At 41.9% G+C, this 22,007-nt stretch overlaps 1 protein-coding gene across 1 annotated transcript in view; it reads right to left on the bottom strand.

Moving 5' to 3' along the window:
* The window catches only part of MYO1D (myosin ID), a 298,270-nt gene that overhangs the window by 209,246 nt on the left and 67,017 nt on the right, over positions 1–22,007 (bottom strand). The window contains exons 2-7 of the mRNA XM_019523544.1: positions 12,628–12,836; positions 11,709–11,802; positions 8,054–8,219; positions 5,259–5,312; positions 4,153–4,248; positions 317–433 (exon numbers count right to left, since the gene is read on the bottom strand). Coding sequence (XP_019379089.1) covers positions 317–433; positions 4,153–4,248; positions 5,259–5,312; positions 8,054–8,219; positions 11,709–11,802; positions 12,628–12,836 — 736 coding nt within the window. The remainder of the gene's footprint in view (positions 1–316; positions 434–4,152; positions 4,249–5,258; positions 5,313–8,053; positions 8,220–11,708; positions 11,803–12,627; positions 12,837–22,007) is intronic.

Below are 22,007 nucleotides of genomic sequence, written 5' to 3'. Positions count from 1 at the left end.
TTTTTATTTAGTGCTTTTGAACATGTATTGAGGCTGACTGAGTACTTGGTACACCGGGACTGAACTGTCACAGGAAAGTGCTGTTAAACAGTTAAAGCAACCAGGCAGTCAACAGGGATCATGATTTATAAACAGGATTCCAAGTTGTGATAGAACTGGCATAGTCCTGTAAGGACTTTTACTGGGGAATCTTCCTCCCCCCCCCCCAAACAGATTCTGTGCAAAAGAACCTGACCTGAAGTACACATAAAAATGCCTGGCCAACCTGCCACAAGCTCAAGAGCAGCTTACTAAAAGTCACGAGTAAAGAACTTACCAAGTGAAGAATAACAGCCAGAATTTTGTAGACAGTCTGAATTTCCTCTTGTTTGAAGCCTATTACTTTCATGGCATCAGATACTGCTTTGAAGTCTGCACTGTCATTGATGGAACACTGAGGACAAACAGATTTTAACCAATACTGAACCTGGCACAAACACTTTTCTCACCAGCAATGATATTGTTGGTGCAACATTAGACAGCCGTTCTGCAACACCTCACAAAACAAGGATATTACAAACCAAGTTACATTTCCTTAGAAGAGACAATGGCAGACCTATTGTTCTATGACAGACCAAGAACTTTTTAAAAGAATGTTCACAAAGTTAAATACCAGATTTGCAGCCAATACAACTGTCTTTTGCATATCCATCCTTTACCCCTCAGAGAATTAATGGACTTGTGGAAACCATGTGGTCATGTAGTCAAAGATTGCATAAAAACTGTAGGCAAACATATCTGGACTTTCCCCACTCTTGGAGTACCGTATTTTCTCACATACAACATGCAGCTTCCCCTCAACTCCCTCCCAGAACTGGGGTGCATGTCTTCAGTGGTGTGGCAAAGCAGATTTTCTGCCCAGGATGGAAGCACCCTGCTTTAATTCCTGCTCCGCAGTGCAGCAGTTGTGGCATTACTATTCAGGCAGCCAGAGGACTTAATACTTCATTGTTCTTCACTCCATTGGTATTAACTAAGGGTCTACTCAAGTCATGATACCACATATTTTGTGGAAAACACAAAATAGGCAATTGTCTGCAAAACCAACTTAAAAAAAAACAAAAAATGTAATAAAAATAAAATGGTGGTTCCCTAGTGGGAGCCAGTGGTCCTCTCACTGCCACTGCAGCCTGGCCTTGCAGCCCACCTTGGGAGGGAAGAGGAGGTAAGTGGGGGCAGAGCAACAGCTGGGGCGGCAGCATGAAGGGCAACAGCCACCTTGCCAAGAGCTGCTCTTCCTGGCTCTAGTTATATTCAAGATGGTGGCCACCCTCTCATCCCTCCTCCTCCCAACCAAGGCAAAGGCACCTACCTTAATGGGTTGTATTTATTAAAGTAAGCATAAATTAGTCATTCTAAATTTAAGTAAATTTAAGTAGACGCCTAGTGTTAAATGACTCTCCTTTTTAAGGGTCTTGATGTTCCACTAATCAGGCTAACCTTTCTTAGGGCAATTCCGCTGTCTGCTAGTTGCTCCTGTTCTGCCCCCTTCTATTTCACAGCCCTGGAGATTGTTTAGCAGTTTTCAAAATCATCAATCCAGCCATGAAGACCAGTCTTCAGTAGCAGAGTTCCAGCTTTAGCTAACCAGGAAATGGTGGGCAAGTCAGCTGAAAATTAGGTCACATACCTACTCTATGTGACCATAACTTTGGAAAAATCTTGTTTTTGAAAGGCAGAATGAAAAAAAAAAGTTGTGTATTATATTCCACGGCATGTGTATGTGAGAAAAGATGGTATTTGATTCTGTTACTGAAATAAGGGTCTTAAAGTGTAGACTGTGTACTAGCTGGTGAATAAACTGTTTGTTCACTCCTTTGTGGGGTCTGCAAGGTCACTAGTAACTTCATCCAACTACCATTTTGAGCTTATCAGCTGGAGGGAGGATGGGCCTTTGCAAAGGGATCCAAAGGTCCATTCTGGATCAGGCCAAAAGGTAAGTTATATAACGTCTTCAGTCTGAAAAAGCATCACCAGTATATTCATTGCTGCCCCTCAGAAGAGCAGAGATAGGAAAGCATGCAGCAAATAGATTAGTTAACTTTACAAAAAAGGTTTCCTTCCTGATCCTAAGCCCTGACATCTGGAGAGGTCAAAACATAGCTTTGCATTGGGAAACAAAAAAAAGTATCAGCTACTGGTTAATGCTGACCAATAGCAAGTTCTGATGCTTTTGGACGTAGACTCGATTCTACTTAATCTAACTTCTAACTAGAAAGCCCTTTAATCATCTTCATCTTGCTATGCTGTGCATACAGAAACAGAAATTTCTATTTTTTCCCCTTCATACCCCTAATCATCAGAGCTGTCTAGGAAGATATAGGAGTGAATTTCCTTCTCCATTAAAGCTGACATTAATTCTACCATAATCCTGGAAAAGATCACAAGAGCATTTGCCTGCAATGCCCATGTAAAATAGGATCATTCTCCCAGACATGATAAAAGTGCATATAAAAATAGAAGTCTCCTTTAAGTACTTGTTCAGATAGTTCAGAGTCTTCCAATTTGCAAAGGCTAGAGGTAAGACTATGTACAGCCTCTGGTGGTAAATGCATTGCAGCAGTCTGATTTACAGGAGATCGGTTTCTTACGCCTTCACTCTTTCCAGGATTGTTTGAGATTAAGAATAGGACAAAACTGTGCCAACAGACCTATAAAGACAGTATGTTCACACCAGTATTTAAAAAAAAAAAAAGAGAACCAATGTTGTAAACATTTACACTGGGGTAATTTCAATAAATCCAGGTTAGAATTACTCCTGAAATAATCAGAGGTAAATGACACCCATTTATATTACAGTGGTGTAGAGGTAGCTTCTCTGCAGCTTATCCCAGGTAGCCACTTGCTCAACACAAACAGGCTCCCCTGCTGCCTCAATGGTGAGGCACTGCAGTAGCTATTTTGTGCGGCTACCCTGGAAAGCTGCATGTATGCTTGCTCTCACTCCTTATATAAATTTATGCCAGTGTACAAAACCAAAGGTTACACTACGGTAAAGTGTCTGTCCAAGTCTTACGCTGGAAACTGATATGCACCACAGCCCCAAGTACCACCAGCTTTGTATCCCACCATCTTTTCAGAGAAAAGGCAATGTGGTCCTGAATTTTTAGATTGATCCCTTACTGCCTGTTCACATGCCAATCCCAAGCAGTCCACCCTCACCACTACACTGCCAACTCCTGTACGGAGGAGGCAGGGTCAAGGTATAGTAACCCACCATGGCAGGTGGGCACTGTAGTCCTGTATTTTCCTAGTCTTTTAATGACATGACTGGAATTCTCTTTTCTTCCTTCAAGGAAAGATACACTATATGTACAAGTACAGTTGGTCAAAGATCATATGAGCAAAGTTTTGATTTTAAAGAGTGTTTTGAGACACACATTTGATATCTTAATAGCCATTTTTGGGTAAGGTTATGGGTGGCCTAGAGGAAAAGCTGTGCAGGTCTGACTTGGTCCTTTCCAAATTTGTCTGCCATGTTGCCCTCCAGGAAGGGAGCAGGCAACCAGGCAGGCACTCAAAACCAAAAAAGTTTCCTTGTAAGCAGTACACAAAAAAACGAATCGGCAGGATTGAGTTCTGCGATTATTCCAAAAATATTTAACTACGTGCAGGTAACTTGCTGTCCTCAAAAAAGGATAAGTTTTCCTTCCTCATCTGCTCAAGGACCTCTTCTAAGAGTGTACTAGATGTCAGGAATGGAAACCCTCTGAAAAAGTGATGGCTGTACTGCATCATGCCCACTTTGTCTACTTCCCCTGTAGGCACTAGCTTACAATACCTGGTAGATCTTTCAGAGGGTGGTAGTATTGGGGCATCTGCCCCAACACCTCATACTATATTAGCAGCCTTGGCAACGTCCATGTTGTTGAGTCTAATCCCTTCATCTGTGACCAGAGAAAGTGGAGAGGGAACGGCCTAAATTCTGCTGTCAGGTCCACAACTGTATGACTTTTAGTGCCAGAACCCTTATTAAAAACCCAAATAATAGGTTGCACCTTTTATTATCTTCTCACAAGCCTTAAACTGTTGATATGAGGAAGAGCGTGAGTGCTTCAAGGTATATTTTCAGTTTTTAACAAGTTACTTGAAACTTGTTGACAACAGCCTTACCTTTAGCTGAGCTCCAGCACGGATATAACTGTATGAAGAGAGATCTTTCTGAAGGTGTAACGAACGCAATATCTGATCAGAGCCACCTTGGAGAAGCTGTACAAATAGCATAAAAAAGAAGTCACAAATCAACAAAAAAAGTCCTCCAATAATTTTGTGGTTGGAGTACTAGCCCAAGTCATTTACTTATGACCAGTGTTTAATACATTCTGGTCCTTCCTCCTCAGGCTGAATAAGCATGATTATAACTTTCCATTTTGATTAATAACATGGAAACCACAGTTGTGGTATTTGAAGTCAGACAAATACTACCCAGTGGGTTTTCCAGTAAGAAGCAATGGCTGGGCAAGCACTGTGGCTGTGACATATGCTACCTGCACCATTACACAGCCATGACAACAAGGGAAGGGCTTTCCAAGCAGATGCTTTCCACACACTTGCTTTTGCAGGCAGAAAGACAAGTTTAAACCTCTTAATGTCCCCCTGTGCAGTTATGACACCAAACATATTTTGGCAAGCTGCAGGAGCAGACAAGTCTCACAGCATGTAGCAAGGAATATACCTTTGGAGATGCAACTTGTTAGAAAGGGACTAACATACCATCACAACATGCTGAACAGAGGTGGCATGTTGACAGTTCTCTTTATAAAGAGAGAAAGAAGAAGGCTACTCTTACAGGCCAATTCCTTTCCCAGCAAGGCAATGAAGGAAGATTTAAAATGTACTCCATTCCATGAAGTTACTCAACTCAGAATTTTAGGTGACTTACAAGAAAGAAGAGAATTGGACTTACTGCAAATAAGTTAGTTAAAGCCCAGGCACAATACTATTTATTGTAAATTCACTCATATGCCCTGTTAAGCTTATACAACATTAACACAGAATTGAGTATGGGGAATATTTCACCTTTCTATAGTCCTTTCCTCAAAAAACTAGACATCTTCAGTCAGCTGCAGAATCTGGAAGAACAGCAGCTTAAATGTGATCACAAAGGGAACCCTTCATGGAGTGCTCACAAAAGGAAAGTGTTGATCACTTTGCCTGTAATTTCCCATGGGCATAAGAATAAGTCAGCTGTTTTCTTGGTCTAAATAAGGCAGCCTTACCTGGTAAAAAGAATGAAAGCTTCGTTCTCCTGGCTGCTGCACAATCACCCGTGACTGAGAAACCAATACAAGATGCATATTTTTAGACACTGACAGTGGTGCTTCTTAAATACCCTCCCTTAGAATGCCAATACGATCATTCAGTACCATTAATAAAATTCCTCCCACAAAAATCTATTTATGAACATTATTAGCCGAGTATGACACAGGGCAGACCCTGATCCATGGGGAGTCAAGGCCAACCAGAAACATTCCACAGATGACAAAAGACAATGGGCTATTTTTTAAGCTCAGCATCTTCAGCAGCAGCATCTATAGCAACAATGGTAACTGTTTTCATGCAGCAGTCACACACAGTCTCATTTTTAGCATCCAATATAATTAACAGCTGGAAAACAGGAACAGTACCATGTGACTACCAGCAAATGCTGCATATGGTAAACTCTTCTGCTCATACACCAAGACAGGCAAAGTAGTGGCACCTCTTCACCATTGTTCAAGTCACACCTTGCTTCTAACCAACCCAAAACCAACGTTTAAGAACAAGGGACAGAAATTTTCAAAGCAAGTTAAGTCCAAGTAAAATACAGCAGAAGGAAGATCATTAAGTTACACTGAAACTTGAAGGTCATAGTAATGATGCAACCACTGATCACTATGATATTCTGCAAGTTCAATGAATGCTGAAACCAATGAATGCATAGCAACATATTTTGTTTTGGGCAGTGTCATTTAACTTTGTTTAAAGCCTTCACTGGCAAATAGAGAATATTTTATAAGAATGAAATGATAGGGAACAGACAGACATTCACACTGATATGAACTGCCTTTACACAAGTGTAAGAGTAGAGCAGACAAATATGCAAGCCTACATCTGCATAAGTCACTCCACACTGGGTAAAGTTGCTGCTCAGAAAATCAGGAATAACTATACCTGGTGTAAGTCACACCAGTAACTTGTGGTTGTGTGTCCACAGCTCCAGTCAGTTTCATCCCAGAGTAGTTATGCTCAATGCAAATCCTATTAGAGGCTGTTGTAGCACTTTCTATACCTCTGGGTAGCAGCCTAACATTAGTATACTAAATGATGGTAGTGCTGGAGTGATAGTATAGCCATGAGGGTCCAGGAAATATGTAATAAAAAAAAGAGGTAAGAATACCTTTTATTGGACCAATTGCATGGTTAGGATAGATTCAGGTCTCAGGAGCTGAAGAAGAATGCACCACATTCAAAAGCTTGTCTAAGTCTATCCCAACCATGCAGTTGATCTGATAAAAGATATCAGCCCTAGAAAGCCTTGCCTCTCACATACATGGGTGCAACTTATGTCATTTAGTATGTCATATGTTGTGTGTTTGCACTCTCATAAATGAAAGCTTACTGCAGAGCCATGTCTGCTATGATGCTTTTGTTAAGGAGAGTCAGAGTACCAATCTTTCTAAGGGAATCATCAGGATTGTGAATCAGAAAAAGATCCATTGAGATTTAGCAAGTTGCTTACTGTAAAAATGATTGTTTTTAAGCTCAGACATGTTTAGCTAACCTAAAAATTAAAAATCAGAGACCTCTTTATGAAGCACTGAAAAGGCATTTCCTGTCTTTGCTAACCAAATAAATCCATACGCGACTTCCAAAATAACCCATTTTTAAATTAAAATAGAAATAGGAATAGGATGGCAGTCAAACACACTTGATAAAAAGGCTTTATCTATGGCTTCATGGCTTAAATCAGGGATGCTAAGCCTCTGGCCCATGGGCCAGATTCAGCTTGCAGCACCATGTCATCTGTCCTATGTGCTGGATCTAGCTCCCAATCCCAGCACACAGGGCCAGGAGGGAGCAGTGTTGGGCAGGCAGGACCCAGTCCTGGTGTAGGGGGCGAGCCTTCAAGACCCAATCCTGGCATGCAAGGGGCAGGAGGGAGCAGCATCAGGGTCACAAGGCACAGTTCTGGCATTCAGGGCAAGGAGGGGGCAGAGCCAGGCCCCAGGGCTCAATTTGGCCCACAGACTGGATCCACACCACTCATGTGGCCCACAAGGCCAAAAAGGTTGAGAATCACTGGCTTAAATCATAATGCTATCAAGAAGTGTCAAATGTAAACACTCAGTATATAAACATCAAAATGTTTATTCTGAAAACAGACTATAGAGAAAAAAGACAAATGTAATTATTAGATGGGGTCAGACCTATACATGAAAGCCACATGATATAACAAAAAACATCCTTTCCGAGAAACTGAGCTCATTGTTCTCTTGCATGTTTGAGAGAAGTCTGGGTTTCATGCGTGTATAGTCTCTTTTTTTAGCCACTACAGTCTAGATGCCAAAAAGACATTGTTGTCATCTGACAGATGACCATGCAAGATGATGGCATCACTTCAACGTAATATTTAAACAAAGACACTGCTATTTGTATGTATACAGTGAAATCTTCATGTTATTTTTTGACCAGTGAGATCCCAGTGCAAGGAATTTCTGTGGGAGGCGATTGTAGAGATGTTTAATTAATCTCAGATTTGATTTTAAGATGCCACACACACAGACACCTCCCCCTGCAGAAATTCTGTGATGGAAAGAGTTCTAAAAACAATGGTTTTCAAGGTGTGTATTACAATATTTTTTCAGTTATACTTTTATTGACTCAGAGCAATTAAGGTCTAGATCTGAAACATCCTCATACAATACGTAATAAACTACTCGACATAGGTTTGGGAGAAAAACAACCCATTTTCCGTTTTATAATGTGCAATAATAAATCCAAACCTTGCACTCCACATCTGAATGCAGCTTACCTTTTCTAGTAAGTAATTACTGATATGCCCACCTATGGGGTCTCCTTTGAAATCAAAGTTGATATCCATGTATTTTCCAAATCTGCTGGAGTTGTCATTACGGTTGGTTTTGGCATTGCCAAAGGCTTCCAACACACAGTTGGATTTCAACAACATGTTCTTCACTCTAGTTTATATATACGAGGGAAAACAGAACAGGACAAGTCCTCAAATTGGGGATTCCTAGATCGTACAGTTAATTTCTATTGACAAACCATTTACAGGGGAGGATTTCAACAACAGCAAGACTACATTGTACAACTTACTCCCTGAAACTAGGTGTTAACTTACATACGGGCAAATATGCATGAAGTGCTGTACTATCCTGGAACACTTCAACTCAGTGGGGAATGTTAGTCAGGGTCATGTTAGTGGGGCATGGTAGTCTTCCTCCGAACTCCTGAGCATATATCTTAACAAGCAACTTCCCATCTTTCTAGTTGCAGGATACTGACAGTGCTCTCATCCCCTGGCTTAACCTGTGGCAAATTTGGCTGTTTTGATGTTTTGAGCATTATACTTGGTAGTTGCGTGTGAGGGTAGGGTTTGCTCCCCAAGTTTAAGACCAAGTTAAGCAAACACTTGTCTAGGGTGGTTCACAGTTTCATAGTAGTTTGGGGTCAGAAGGGACCTGAACAGATCATCTAGTCTGACCCCCTGCCACTGGTAGAAGCACACGCTGGGATCACACTACCCCAGACAGGTGTTCGTCCAGCCTCTTTTTGAATTTACCCAAGGTAGGAGCTAGGACCACTTCCCTAGGAAGTTGGTTCCAGATCCTAGCCACCCTAACAGTGAAACAGTGCCTCCTAATCTCTAACCTGAACCTATTCTCCAGCAGCTTCTGGCCACTGTTCCTTGTCACCCCAGGTGCTGTTGGGGAGGAATATGGCCCTTCCTATTTGCTGCTGATCTCCCCTAATGAGTTTGTAGGCAGCCACCAAATCCCCCCTCAGCCTCCGCTTGCTGAGACTGAACAGGTTCAGGTCCCTCAGCCTCTCCTCATAGGGCCTGCCCTGCTGCCCTCCAACCAAGTGGGTGGCCCTCCTCTGAACCCGCTCAAGGCAGGCCATATCTTTCTTAAAGTGCGGTGCCCAGAACTGGATGCAGTACTTCAATTGTAGCCTGACCAATGTTGCATAGAGGGGGAGTATCACCTCTCTGGGCCGGCCTGTCATGCATGCAAAGATGCATCACAAAGTACAGTTGGCTTTGCTGGCTGCCATCTGGCATTGGCGGCTTGTTCATCCTGGAGCCAATAATGACTCCAAGATCCCTTTCTGCCTCTGTGCTTAAAAGGGGGGAGCTCCCCAGCTTGTATATATGCTGTGGATTCCTTCTCCCCAGGTGGAGCACCTTGCATTTATCTACACTGAACCCCCTATTACCATCCGCCCACTTCTGTAGTCTGTCTAAATCTAATTGCAGCCTCTCTCTCCCTTCAAGCGTGCCCACGTCTCCCCACATCGTGGTGTCATGAGCAAACTTGGACAACGTGTTTTCCACCCCTCGTCCAAGTTGCCGATGAAGATGTTGAACAGCGTAGGCCCCAGGACCAAGCCCTGGAGGACCCCACTATTCACATCCCACCAGGTTGAGTACAACCCGTGCACCACCACTCCCTGGGTACGCCCCACCATTCAATTTTTGACCCATCCAACTGTGTAGGCACCAACGCCACAGTCGCTCAATTTATTAATGAGAATGGGGTGAGAGAGAGACGGTGTCAAAGGCCTTCTTAAAGTCCAGAAAGACTACGTCCACGGCAACACCATCATCCAGGGATTTAGTTACCTGGTCATAAAAGACCATCAAGTTGGTTTGGCAGGACCTGCCTTTGATGAACCCATGTTGATTTCCCTTGGGCATAATCTCCCCTGCTGGCCCCTCACAGATGTGACCCTTGATAATTATTTCAAGGATTTTCCCCAAGACCAATGTGAGGCTTATGGGTCTATAGTTTCCTGGGTCCTCCTTTCTCCCTTTCTTATAAATGGGGACCACATTAGTTAGTTTCCAACCTCCAGGCACCTGGCCTGTGGACCACGATCGCTTATACAGCCGGGCCAAGGGCACAGCAATGACCCCTGCCAGCTCTCTCAACACCCATGGGTGGAGGGCATCAGGGCCCACAGATTTTAAAACATCCAGCCCTTCTAGAAGATCCCCAACCACACCTGCACAGACCCAAGGCCTGGCAGTGCTATCCCCAAGATTGCCCCTACCTGTGGTGAGAGAGCTGTCCTGGTCCCTGTTCAGACTAGATGATCCTGCCTTGAGCAGCAGTCTGACTAGATGCCCTCCTGAGGTCCCTTCCAGCCCTACTTTCCCATATTTCTATGACTTCCTGCCTTCAGGCTCTAGAATAGGCAGGGGTGACAGGATTTCCTGTACAATGTACAGCTACAATGTAGGGGTAGCTGCTTTCCCTGCTCCCAGCCTCCTTCACTCTCACCAGTGTGAGAACTGTGCCACTGGAGCCTCTGGGGACTTTAAATCCCTAAATCAGATGAAATTCCCCCCCACCCCTTTCCCTTCTTGCTCATAGGCCCATCTCTTCCCTTCCTCTTTCTGCCCCCTCCCCTGCCTGCCGCTGCTACTTTCTTTCTTGCTTAGGGGCAGAGAAGCGCCACAGCCAGCTGGGCTGAGTGGGGTCTGAGTTCAGCTGGGGAGGGGGCAGCAGCAATAGGGTGGCTGGACAGTAGTTCCCCCCCCCAACACCCTGCCTGGCCCTATGACAGAGAAGGAAAACTCCCTGTCTATCCCTGCTGCTGCTGTGCCAGTCCTCAGATAAGCTCAGTCCCAATGCATCATGCAGGACTCTCGTGCTTCCCTGCCTCTGGGACAGGGGAGAAAGGCAGGTCGGGGTAGGGAGGAGGTGTGCCTTTGAGTAGGAAGGAAAAGGGAGAGAGGATTTTCACTTGCTTTAGGAACTTTTAAAAGTCTCTGGAGGCTCCCCTGGTGTGGTGGAATCTGAAATGGGGGTGCAGCTGCACCAATGTACCCCCTCTGGACCCATCTGAAAATTAACTTCTGCAACCGATCAGTAAACTTGAACCTGAGCCCTTGAAGTACAAACTCATTCATTCATTCATTCATTCAACCTCTTTCCTGACAGGCATGTCACTTGCAAGCCTGCTCCAAGCTCAGTTTAGTTTGCATTGGTCCGTAAAGCCAGAATCATTGTTATGAAAGCCTTTTCTGTGTCCAATAGGCACATTTAGACATTCTGAAGCACAAGAATGTAAAATGCCGAATTGAAACAAGATTATATTCCTTTCATGAAACACTTCATTGCAATGTACATGGCCATTTGGTTCCATGAACTTTAAGTTGTTCAATATCTAAACAAGACCCTGTAATCTGTTCCCAAGTGTTGAAATTAAAGGGCTGGAGTTGCTCCTGACCCTTGTACCCAATTGTCTGTTAACAATCTATTTCAGTTTCCAAGAGTCAACAACTTTGCCTGCAAAAAAAAAAAAAAAAATGAAGTGCCACAACAACTGCATGCAATTATAAAAGAAATGCAGATGCCCTGGCAATAAACACACCAGAAAAAACACAAACATGGCAACAGAGCAATCTTCTTCCCCTGTGTTTCTCTGTGGGCTCTTACCTTTCCACCTCAGCTCTCTGACTGGGATTAGTGATGGCTGCTATGTACTGCATAATGTATTTACTAGCCTCTGTTTTCCCAGCTCCACTCTCACCTAAGGAAAGACAGCAAAGGGTACCATAAGCCAAGAAAAAGAACAGAAGTCAAGGGAAATCACTAGTCACTACAGTCGTGTCTCATTTCTATGTTAATAGCTTAAAAGCATTTTTGCCTTTGAACTGCTTTTTAATATCATTGTAGCCTTGTCTGGTTGCTAATTTAGAACGAGTGATGTATGATTTCACAGGTTTGTACAAGACCTAGGAAGCAGAGGATCAAAAGGAATATTGTTATAAGAAAAAAGCTGGCGCACACAGGCTTGCGGGTAGCCAGGCGGTGAAGTCTAATACAAGAAACTAGTGTTCAGCTGCTATCTTGGTCTATTGCTTCTAAGGCTACTAGAGCATAGGGACAGCATGGAAATGAAGTACCAGGATCCGGATGGCAACAGTTCACAGCACAAGCTTCTCCTTTTGTTTTGATGGCCAAACTAATGGCTGTGGTTCTAATGCTACAGAAACAATAACCCTAGTCACCTAAGCTGGGGGAGACAGTCACTGCTCTCAAAGAGAAAAGGACAGAACTTAACAGAATCTCTTCTAAACCATTCAGAGAAGAGATGTAGCAAGGGGGGGAAAAAAATCACTTTCAGCTTATTGCTACACAGAAACATAGATTGAACTAGATGTTGATACAAGCTCTTGAAAAAACATAAGGGAATTGTCTTTGAATTACACACATGCAAACAGCATACAAATTAAGGGTCTAAAAATAGCAAAGTGTTGACATTAGCCAATTTGTTCTTCCTCTCCTTTCCTGCTGGAGTATCATAAGAGGGTCAGCCATTTCTCACGTAACAGGAGTGACTTTTCCAGTTTACCTGATATTACAATGCAGGTGTCTTTTGATCGTCTCTTCATGGCCTTGTAAGCAGCATCTGCAATTGCAAACAGGTGAGGAGGTCTCTCATACAGTTCCCGTCCTTTGTACTGATCAATCATGTCACGCCCATAAATGCTCAAGTTTTTGTAAGGGTTCACAGAAACCACCACTTCTCCAATGAATGTGTAGATCCGTCCTTTTTCAAACCTACCAAGGGAGAGACAGAAGGAGTTAACTGCCGATATAATACTTGAGCATTTGTATTCTGCAATCAAGCTGCCCATTTGGTCAAATAAATCCTCTGAACCAAACTATTTCCATTGCCTGACAATATTCAGAGAAGGTAATAAAATGGTGCTAATGAAACCTATATGGTACATGTCACTCCAGGTATCCAAGAAACAAGACTGTGAATTGGGACTGGCAATCAGATCCTACAAAAAAAAATTGATTACTGTTGCACTTGAAAAATTTTATAAGGATGTCTTTACTTGGTACCAAGGTAAAAGCGATTAAGTTTAGAATCAGACTTCACTTCATTCTACACATTTTCCAATCAGGTTCACCACTCATTCCAGTTATTTCCATAACAACTTGTGGCCCCATATAAACATCCCAGGTTTTCCATATCATCTGCAAAACAAAATTTTGCTTTCGAGAGTTAATTACAAGGAGCTCCAATACACGGTCCTGCCTGACCAGAGGAATGGATGTCTTGAAGCACTCTGGTAACAGCTGGAGGGACAGAAAATTCTAAAACAGAGGCAGACAATTATTTTGGGCAGAGGGCCACTTACTGAGTTTTGGCAAGACATCGAGGGCCACTTGACAGGCAGCCAGGGATAGATAAATATTAAACTTAAATTTTTTTTCAGGGGCCCCGCAGGCCACATAGAATGGCCTGGCGGGCTGCATTTTGCCTACCCCTGTTTTAAGAGAAGACCAAGATGTAGAAAATAAGAACTTTTCTGCCTTGATGATTTAAGTGGAAATCAAAAGACCCTCTTCAGAACCAGAGACTTAGAGTAACATTAACATGGCTTCCAAATTTCATAGAAACTTTGATAGTAAAAATTCTTCAGTCACCCAAAAACCCTTAGGTAAAAGTAGTATTAGTTACAGCCATCATCACAATAGTATTACGCCTTCCTAAAAGCAAATCAGAGGCAGCAGTCTTTATTGCGGAGAACTAAATAAATGTAGCCTCAAGTTAGTAGATCGGGTCTTTAAAAGTTCTGCAAAAAAACCCAAAAGTTTTCCAATCTTAAGATTTTGCCAATAGCCTTCTCGAGCTGCAAAGCTCATGAGAAGTCTCACGTTAGCTAAAAATAGTATAGGAGGGTCTGTTTCGTCTTTAGAAGGGGCAGGAACCATGATGGGACTCTAGACCTCTATTTACAAACATGAACTATGATTGCACCTCCTGTTAGTAGCATGTTATTTGTTTAAGAATATACCACTAGATGGCACCACAATACACTTATAAACCACTGAAGCAAGGGTCTTCAGCATGGTTGTGGACTATGGCACAATTCCAGCATTTTCTTCTTAAAGTACACATTCATTGTGTAAGGCTAGTCTTTTTCCACTCCCCATTTAAGAAATACTACATGGAATACAGCAGCAATTGCAGCAGCCTATGAACTGGTTCCTGATGGGTTTAACCCAAGTTGAGATGCACCTGCATAAAATGTGGCCCAATAGCTGAGTCTCCACTTTTACATGGTTCAGGTCACATCACTAACTCTAGGTCCCACAGGGGTGCTTCACTCACCTTACACCACAGGTCTTTTTTTCTTTTTTAGACCCAAAGACAAGTTTTAAAAAAAAAGAAATCAATCAAAAGCTGGTCCTGATCTGCATTCTCTATAACTTTAAAAAGGTTTATATCCAAATTACTTTGTAGCTCATAGATGCATTTAAAAATGTTTCTCTCAGAGTAGTCTGCAGGCTACTCAAGATTACAGGTGATCTTGGGAAAAATATAAAAGTTACCAGTAAAGCTGAAATATACTGGCTGCTGCAGAGTTGCGGTAAATGCAACACCAAATTATACATGTGGAAACTCATTGGCAGGGGCGACGTCAAGCTGAAGACCCATTTCAAGCCTGGTGTAAAACAGGAGGTCAGCTCTTGAAATGCTGTTTACCTGTAGGAAGCCAATTAAGAAGTTGCACCTGCCCTAAATCCCAGACTCAATTCTGGTCATTTGCCATCCCCTTCCTTGTACAGTATAACAATTTTGGAGCAGATCCCCTGAGCACACATCCATTTGGTAATTATTCGGTGTTATCCAGCTTGTACAGAGACGCTCCCTTAAAAGAAGTTGCTTTGCTACTGCTGCAGGGGGCAGAAGGCACTCTGGGAACACCTCTGATTATCTGAACCAAAACAGAAGTATACTCTTTGATGCTATGAAGCTCAAACAAGAGAACACTAAGGGAAATAAAAGCCATTAGAGAGAGAGGCAATCCAGCAATAGGCCAGTTCAATTTTTGGAAATAACTCCTGGAGAAGCCCAGAAGCACAGTGGATAATGTACTCTCCTCGTCAAGAATTCCTTCTGCCATCACTACACCAAGCACCTTACCAACACAGAAGGAACCACCAAATAAAAACAAGAGGGCTAAAACAGTGGTTTTCAGACATCTTACAGTCATAGAACCCTTTCATATCACTTCTGCTATGGTGCCCCTAACCCCAATCCTAAAGACTGATGCAGAGGCAAGAGACTAAGCCTGACAATGACAGTGTACCACCTCCCAGCCCACTCCATTACCCCAATCTCTTTGCAGAACCCCGATGACCTATTGCAGAACCCAGTCTGAAAGACATGAGGCTAGAAGATCCTTCAGCATAGCCAGCATATGCCTAAGGGTACAGCTGTGTAATATTCAAGAAAAACCTTATGAGCACCAACCCCCCACCCCTTTAAACTGGCAGTTAAACATCACTCCTTCCTATTTAAATGTTGTGCCAAATACTTCTCTACAAAAGCCACAATTTTGACCTCTTTCTTGAATAATGGATATGTAACTTACAGTAGCTGAATTTAAGCTTGCTTCTTCCCTGGACAATTTACTGTCTCTATTCTAGCAAGTTTGATTCAGCCACCTGCCTTTCAGCCCAAAGCTTACTGTAAACGAATTTGGAACATGCTTGCTGACCAAAGAATGGCCAACTGCAGACCCAACTAAAGCTGTGCCATGTAGTTATGTGCAAATTCAATGCTCCTGCTGTTTACTTCCCAGATGATCTTGAGGCTGGAAATGCTCAAAGCAGAGGTTTTTGTTTGTTCTTTTTAAAAACAGTGACTCTCCAGGCTTAAGGAGCAGTGCCAACTGATTCTGAAGAATCCCATGGCCAAAAAAAAAAGTCTCTGCCATGATGCAGGTTCTGAAAGTAAGGGAAACCCAAGAAAAGAATCCTCCCTTTTAGTCTCCGATGCATAAATATTTCAGCATTAGTAGTTCTGTAAGGGTTTTTGAATTTGCAAATGGATATTTCTGTATATCCCCATATTCCATTTTTAGATTAGTACTCAGGTTAAAATCAAAATTTAAGTACTCTACAGTGCTGTTTTTAGATGTTCCTAAAATGAGCTTTCATTACACTCCCCTCCTTGTTGATAAAGCCTCTTTTCATCAGACATTGCAGTTCAGCACTGCAGCAGGCCAAGAACAGCAATAGCTGTTTTCCTACTTGCATTGCTTTGGTGTGAGACTCTTCTAGCACAAGGAAAAATAAGAACACATGAAAGCATTAAAAACAAGCAATGACTGCAACTCTAACTGAAGTACAAACAACACAAGATACCTTATTTCACTGGAGTTCCTGATCATTGGACAAAAAAAGGACCTGTTCACTGCCACTGCACAGCCCACAACAGAAAACATTCTCTGCCAAGTGGGTGCATACCAATATGCACCTTTTTCTCAATAATCCAGTATCTTTAACAAAAAAGGTCACAAATTTGTGAAGACGAACCTCTGTCCATACATTAGTAGTAGCCCTTCAGCTCTGGACCTCCCACTCCCAAGGCCCACCAGGGCCCTAGCCTAGACATGTTTCAGAAGCACTGTAAAACCTTATTTGGGCATGTACTTGGCAAACAAAGCTAGGCTGGGATATTGTTAAATGTGTTTCTGTTTTGTATTCTCCTGTTTTATAAGCATTTTTCTCTTTATAAGTTATTCAGTTCTCTTTTAAGCCACCCTGAGCCTCTATTGGGAAGAGTGGCATATAAATATTAATCTATTTGTGATACTTCAATGGTCATTGTTATTCCTTTACATTTACTTATCTCATTGTGACTGCCTTCAATCTCCTGGAAGATGTGATATTTCAGTATAGAAGTCACTTACATCACTTTGTATTCCCCATTTACTACTTTAGGCTAGGAACAGTCAAAAAGCCGAAGGCTGAATTGATTCAATCTTCACAGGTTAGTCTCCAAGCTACGCAGACTGAGCCAATAAGCAAATGAACAGACATTCACTTCTGACTCCAGAAATGCAGCACATGTCTACATTCTCTATGTAGGTTTGCAGGCTTATTTATATAACAAGGACTTTTTATTCCTTTTCTCCATGAGATTAACAAAACAAACAGACAAACAAACAAACAAATCCACAGTGATGTACTCTATACACTGAAAAAGTTTCCTAAACACAAGATATAAACAGGCATAAACAGTAATTCTAGTAGTCAGCTATAATACCACCCATATTAAAGTTATATTTTCAGTGAGGTCCTTACTGCTTAAAAAAAAAGAAGCTTGTAAAAACAAAGATGCCATGTATTAAATTCTAGGCCAAAGTAACAGCCCTCTGCTAAATAGTAATGAAGCCTTTGCATCCCCGAGAGATCATGGATCCAACTGCCATGGGAAAGGTACTATAGAAAATTGCTCAAGTTCTCCATAGAGTCACCACCAGAGGGCTCATGCTTAGCAGCTCTCAGCAACTGAAACCTAGGATTCCTCCCACCTGACAAATGCTATGGTCAAAAATAAAATACTGTTCTTACCAAGGAAATGATGCAACTTCAAAAATGCACTCAGTCCAAATAAAGAAAAAAAGTTAGCTGGCAAAAGTTGGAACCTATTTTCCAAAACATCTGCAGAATACAGACTGTTAAAGGCACCCTACCATACAACCCACTGTGCCAGTTCAAACAGTATTTTTAAAAGGGAATTCATCATAATTAATCCTGTGCAACACAACTGCCCAGCACTAGAAGTGATATGCAATCAACTGGGAGCAATGAGTGATAGCGTTACCCTACAGGGCTATTGCTTTTAGATTCAGCTAACTTTATGAGATGGCCAACCTGAGAAATAACGTAAGAACAGGTTGCAGTGACGTTTAGAGGCAGATAATGAGAAAAACGTTACTCAAGGAGTAAAACATTCTTTTTTTCAAAATGCATTTCACCCGGCCCTTTTACCCATTGGTCCAATAACTGAGTAGAATTATTAAAGCATTCCAGAAGTTACTTGGCTATTGCTCTGAATTCTTTTAAAAAGTGAAACACAAGCATTCGTGTTTATTTTGTACAGGGGAAGAAGGTTGTCTTGTTTGACATTTTCACTGCGCAGATTTGTTTTGGTTCAATGTATACACAAACAAATTAAGAAGTTAAATTGCTAAACCACAGTGCAGTAAAGGGTGTGCATCAGGAACTGGGAGAAAGTCTGTTCACCAAGGAACCCCAAGGGAAGACAAGGTCAAATGGTCACAAACTGCTGGAAGACCATTTTAGACTGGACACAAGGAAAAACTTCTTTACCATCCAAGTCTCCAGAGTCCGGAATAGACTCCTTCCAGATGTGGTGCAAGCACCTACTCTGGATACCTTTAAGAAACGCCTGGATGCTTATCTTACTGGGGTGATCTGACCACAGCTGACTTCCTGCCCCTTGGGCAGGGGGCTGGATCCAATGATCTTGCGGGGTCTCTTCTAGCCCTAATGTCTATGAAATCAATAGTCTATTCAGTTTGGTCCATTCCTCTTCCAGCGTGCCAGACACTTAAAGAAAATACAGTAGGTCTCACTACTTGCAGCTCCTCTTTAAACTGCCAACAAAGAGTTACTTCCAGCTTCCCTGCAAACTGATTTACAGCTGGGTTCTGTTTATACCAGTGTCACAATTAAGTCTGTTTGATTTATAACATGTTAGATTATTCTAAACATATCATAAAGGTATAAAAAGGTGGTTAAGATAGAATTTCACCTGTTGGACTAACACTTGCTTAACTTTTTATTAATGATTAATTATAACAACCATCTAAATATTAAGCCTGACTACATTATTTCACTTTTAACTTGTGCATGAGAGCAAAGCAAGTCCAGCAGTTGTGGTGCTAAACTTGGAGCTCAGGAGATGCACTCACTTCCCCACTTGACTTCCTGCATGACCTGAGCTATATCCACAAAGAAACTGGAGTGCGATGCTGAGCATCAACAAAGCCTAACTTTCAGGCACCCAACACCCAACCCCTAAAGTGGAATCCAAGCTAGGTGTCGCGAGCAAATGCTGAAGAGAAGGGTAGGTCTTAACCCCATCCCTTTCCGGGTCTGGGCACCCACATTTGTTCAGAGTTCACAACCCTGAATTCCCTCCTGGAGTAAGGCCCCAAAGCCAATTCTATAAATAACTGAGAAGGGCTCACTGCTTTCCTTAAAGCACAGCCAGTGAGGCCAAAGTGAAGGTGATGCTATTGTCATACAATAACTAATGGTTCAACCTTTTGCATGTGATGTGGCCTTTTACACCTGGCTTCAAGTCCACACTCTGCCTGTAGGGCTTAAACCCAAACTCCAGGAGGTGCTCTAAATCACTAGGTTACAGAGTACTCTGCTGAAGACTCTTCATTTTGCACAGTGCAGATGAAGACTCCTTGGGGCCAGATGAAGCATGACTAACCTTGTGATTAGGGTATTCATCTGGGAGAAGGAAGACTGGGGTTCTGGTGCCTGCTCAAAAGTCTAGATTTTTATTATATATAATAAAAGCAGTCCTTGGAGAATGGATCCCTATGCAGCTTCAATATTAAGCTGCTCTGCCCCATCAAGACAGCACATCTTTAGGCACTTGAACATAACCTCCATAGAAACTCAAGCACCAACCAGATTGGGCAGCAGTTGACCTGAAATTTTAAGCATCTATATTTTGTGACATCAAGCATCTGGATCTACTTCAATCCTTCTGTGGTTCTGTGCCTCAGGTCCCAATTGTTCCTCAGATGACTGAAAGATTTGGACCTTACAATGGATGTTCAATAAGCATACACAGACACACAACCCAAAGAGACCATTACTTTGTTACTAAGATCAGAGAGGCTTTCTACTAAATATCGCTGTTTGCTTTTAGAGAGTGGAATGAATAAAAATCCATCATAGAAATTGTCTGATCCCTGCGTTTTAGGGCAATGGGTTCTCACAGAACACACCTTTTTTTCCTTACTGGGATGACCCAAGCAAAGCTAGGGGGGGGAAAAAAAAAAAAAAAATAGCTATTGTGTGGAGTTTGAAACTCGTCAAATACCCCAAATTCTATGTTTGTTAGAGAATACTTGTCTACAAGTAACTATCAATCATTTCTTACTGACCATAACCTTCTAGGCTAAAATCAAATTCATGCTTTTTTCAGGACTTGCCTAGACTTTAAAATGCACCTTTCTAATCAAAGACAATAGTTTATGCTCATGTTTTAAAATTCCAGTGGAGACAAGGTAAGTTGTATCTTAGCATAAACAGTTAAGAAGTGGTTTAGGATGTTTTCAGTTGGGAATCCTAATTTATTCAATTCTTTTAGTAGTGAAGTATCACTTACCCACTAGAAACACTTGTAAGATGTGTAACTTCCTATCTAGGCACAAAGTAACAGATGTTTTCCTCAGACTTCAGGAAATTTAACTGAGCTAATTAAATTGTCTTTACCTCTAAAGGCATTTCTCATGTGCAAATCCAATCCTGTTTTGTGATTCTGAGGAACCTCATCAAATAGCTAACTTTTTCAAGCTTGTTCCTCAAGCAGATAGAAGAACTAAATTTCAGGTTTTAATAAGTTATGTATCACTTATTTTAAAGGCATATTATCTAGACAATCAAGAGAGCTCATGTTCTCAGTAAAGCCACATGAAGAGAAAAAGTAGCCAATATTCTCGCCTTGCTACAGCCCAGAGGAAGGGGAAGGAAGAGACACCACATTTCTTGCTCTTAAGAAAAGAGCCCAAGTTTTGAAAGGATTCTTAATATGCCCCAAATGTCTTAATTACTACTATAAAATTCTCGTGCTAGTATTGGCTCTACTATTTCTGTATTAAAGTGTTGCCAGTTTAACAAAATAGGAAATGCCATTCACAGTGCATTCTGCACCACTCCTTTCCTGTACGGGAGGGAACAGAAAGGGCAGGGCAAGGAATAAGTAAATTCATTCATGTGCAATTTTTGCAATCACATTAAACAGGGTAAAGTCTCCTTTGAAGGCCATATGCCACTACGAAGGATCATGGAAACTAAGACTTGGATTCCCTGTGGGAAAGAAACTGCAGTGCCACAACCTTGTCATCAATCCAGTCAAATTACTGCCAGAACTCATTTAACAAGACTGCTTCAGCTTTTATACACAGGCAGACCTTCTGACTTTTCTGTACAGCTTTGCAAGCCACTTTGATCAGTTGAGACTGTTAACATACATCTTCCAGAAGGCAGGACAGCGTGGTAACTTGTAGACTAATTTGTTCAGAGATTCAGAGGCAACTTGTAGACCAACTTTCAGAGCCTACAGAAGTAGGCAGCTAACACTGCTAACCACTCTATATGTCTTCACTTTCTCTCCAATTACAGTTCTGAGGACTGCTGAATAGAAACTCAAACTGTAAAGGCTGCAAAGTAGCTATGATGGATCCTAGTCTTATTGCCTTTCAAGAACTAGCAAACTGGAATATTTACTAAGATTCCTCTCCTTAAAAATAGGTTACAAAGTACTAACCTTGCACTGAAAAAATGCCAAACCACTAAACATAAGAGACACTGAATACTTTCATTTCTGTTTGCGTCAACAGGCAGCATGAACTGACTCTCTCCCACACTGAGGGCAACACTACATATCTTTCTGGTATGCACGTATCTGTAGGCACAAGTCATAGACATTATCAGGTATGAGAAAAAAGGATTTTCCTATAGACAGCTGAGCAGGTACAGGGAGACCCTTGTTCCCAGTCCATGTCCCAGGAGACCCACTATTCACTCTAGGCTGGGCAAAAAAAAAGCTAAAAGATATTTCTGTCCAGGGCTGGGAGTCTGGACAGAAATATCTATTTCATTGTGGGCAATCTGACTGGCTGTTAAAAAAAAAAAAAAAAAAAAAAA

This window comes from Gavialis gangeticus, unplaced genomic scaffold (genome assembly GCF_001723915.1).
Source record: "Gavialis gangeticus isolate Ggan-Ray unplaced genomic scaffold, GavGan_comp1, whole genome shotgun sequence".
In the NCBI taxonomy this organism is placed as follows: domain Eukaryota; kingdom Metazoa; phylum Chordata; order Crocodylia; family Gavialidae; genus Gavialis; species Gavialis gangeticus.
Note: the sequence above shows the minus strand (reverse complement) of the source record. Positions and strands in the feature narration are given on the sequence as shown.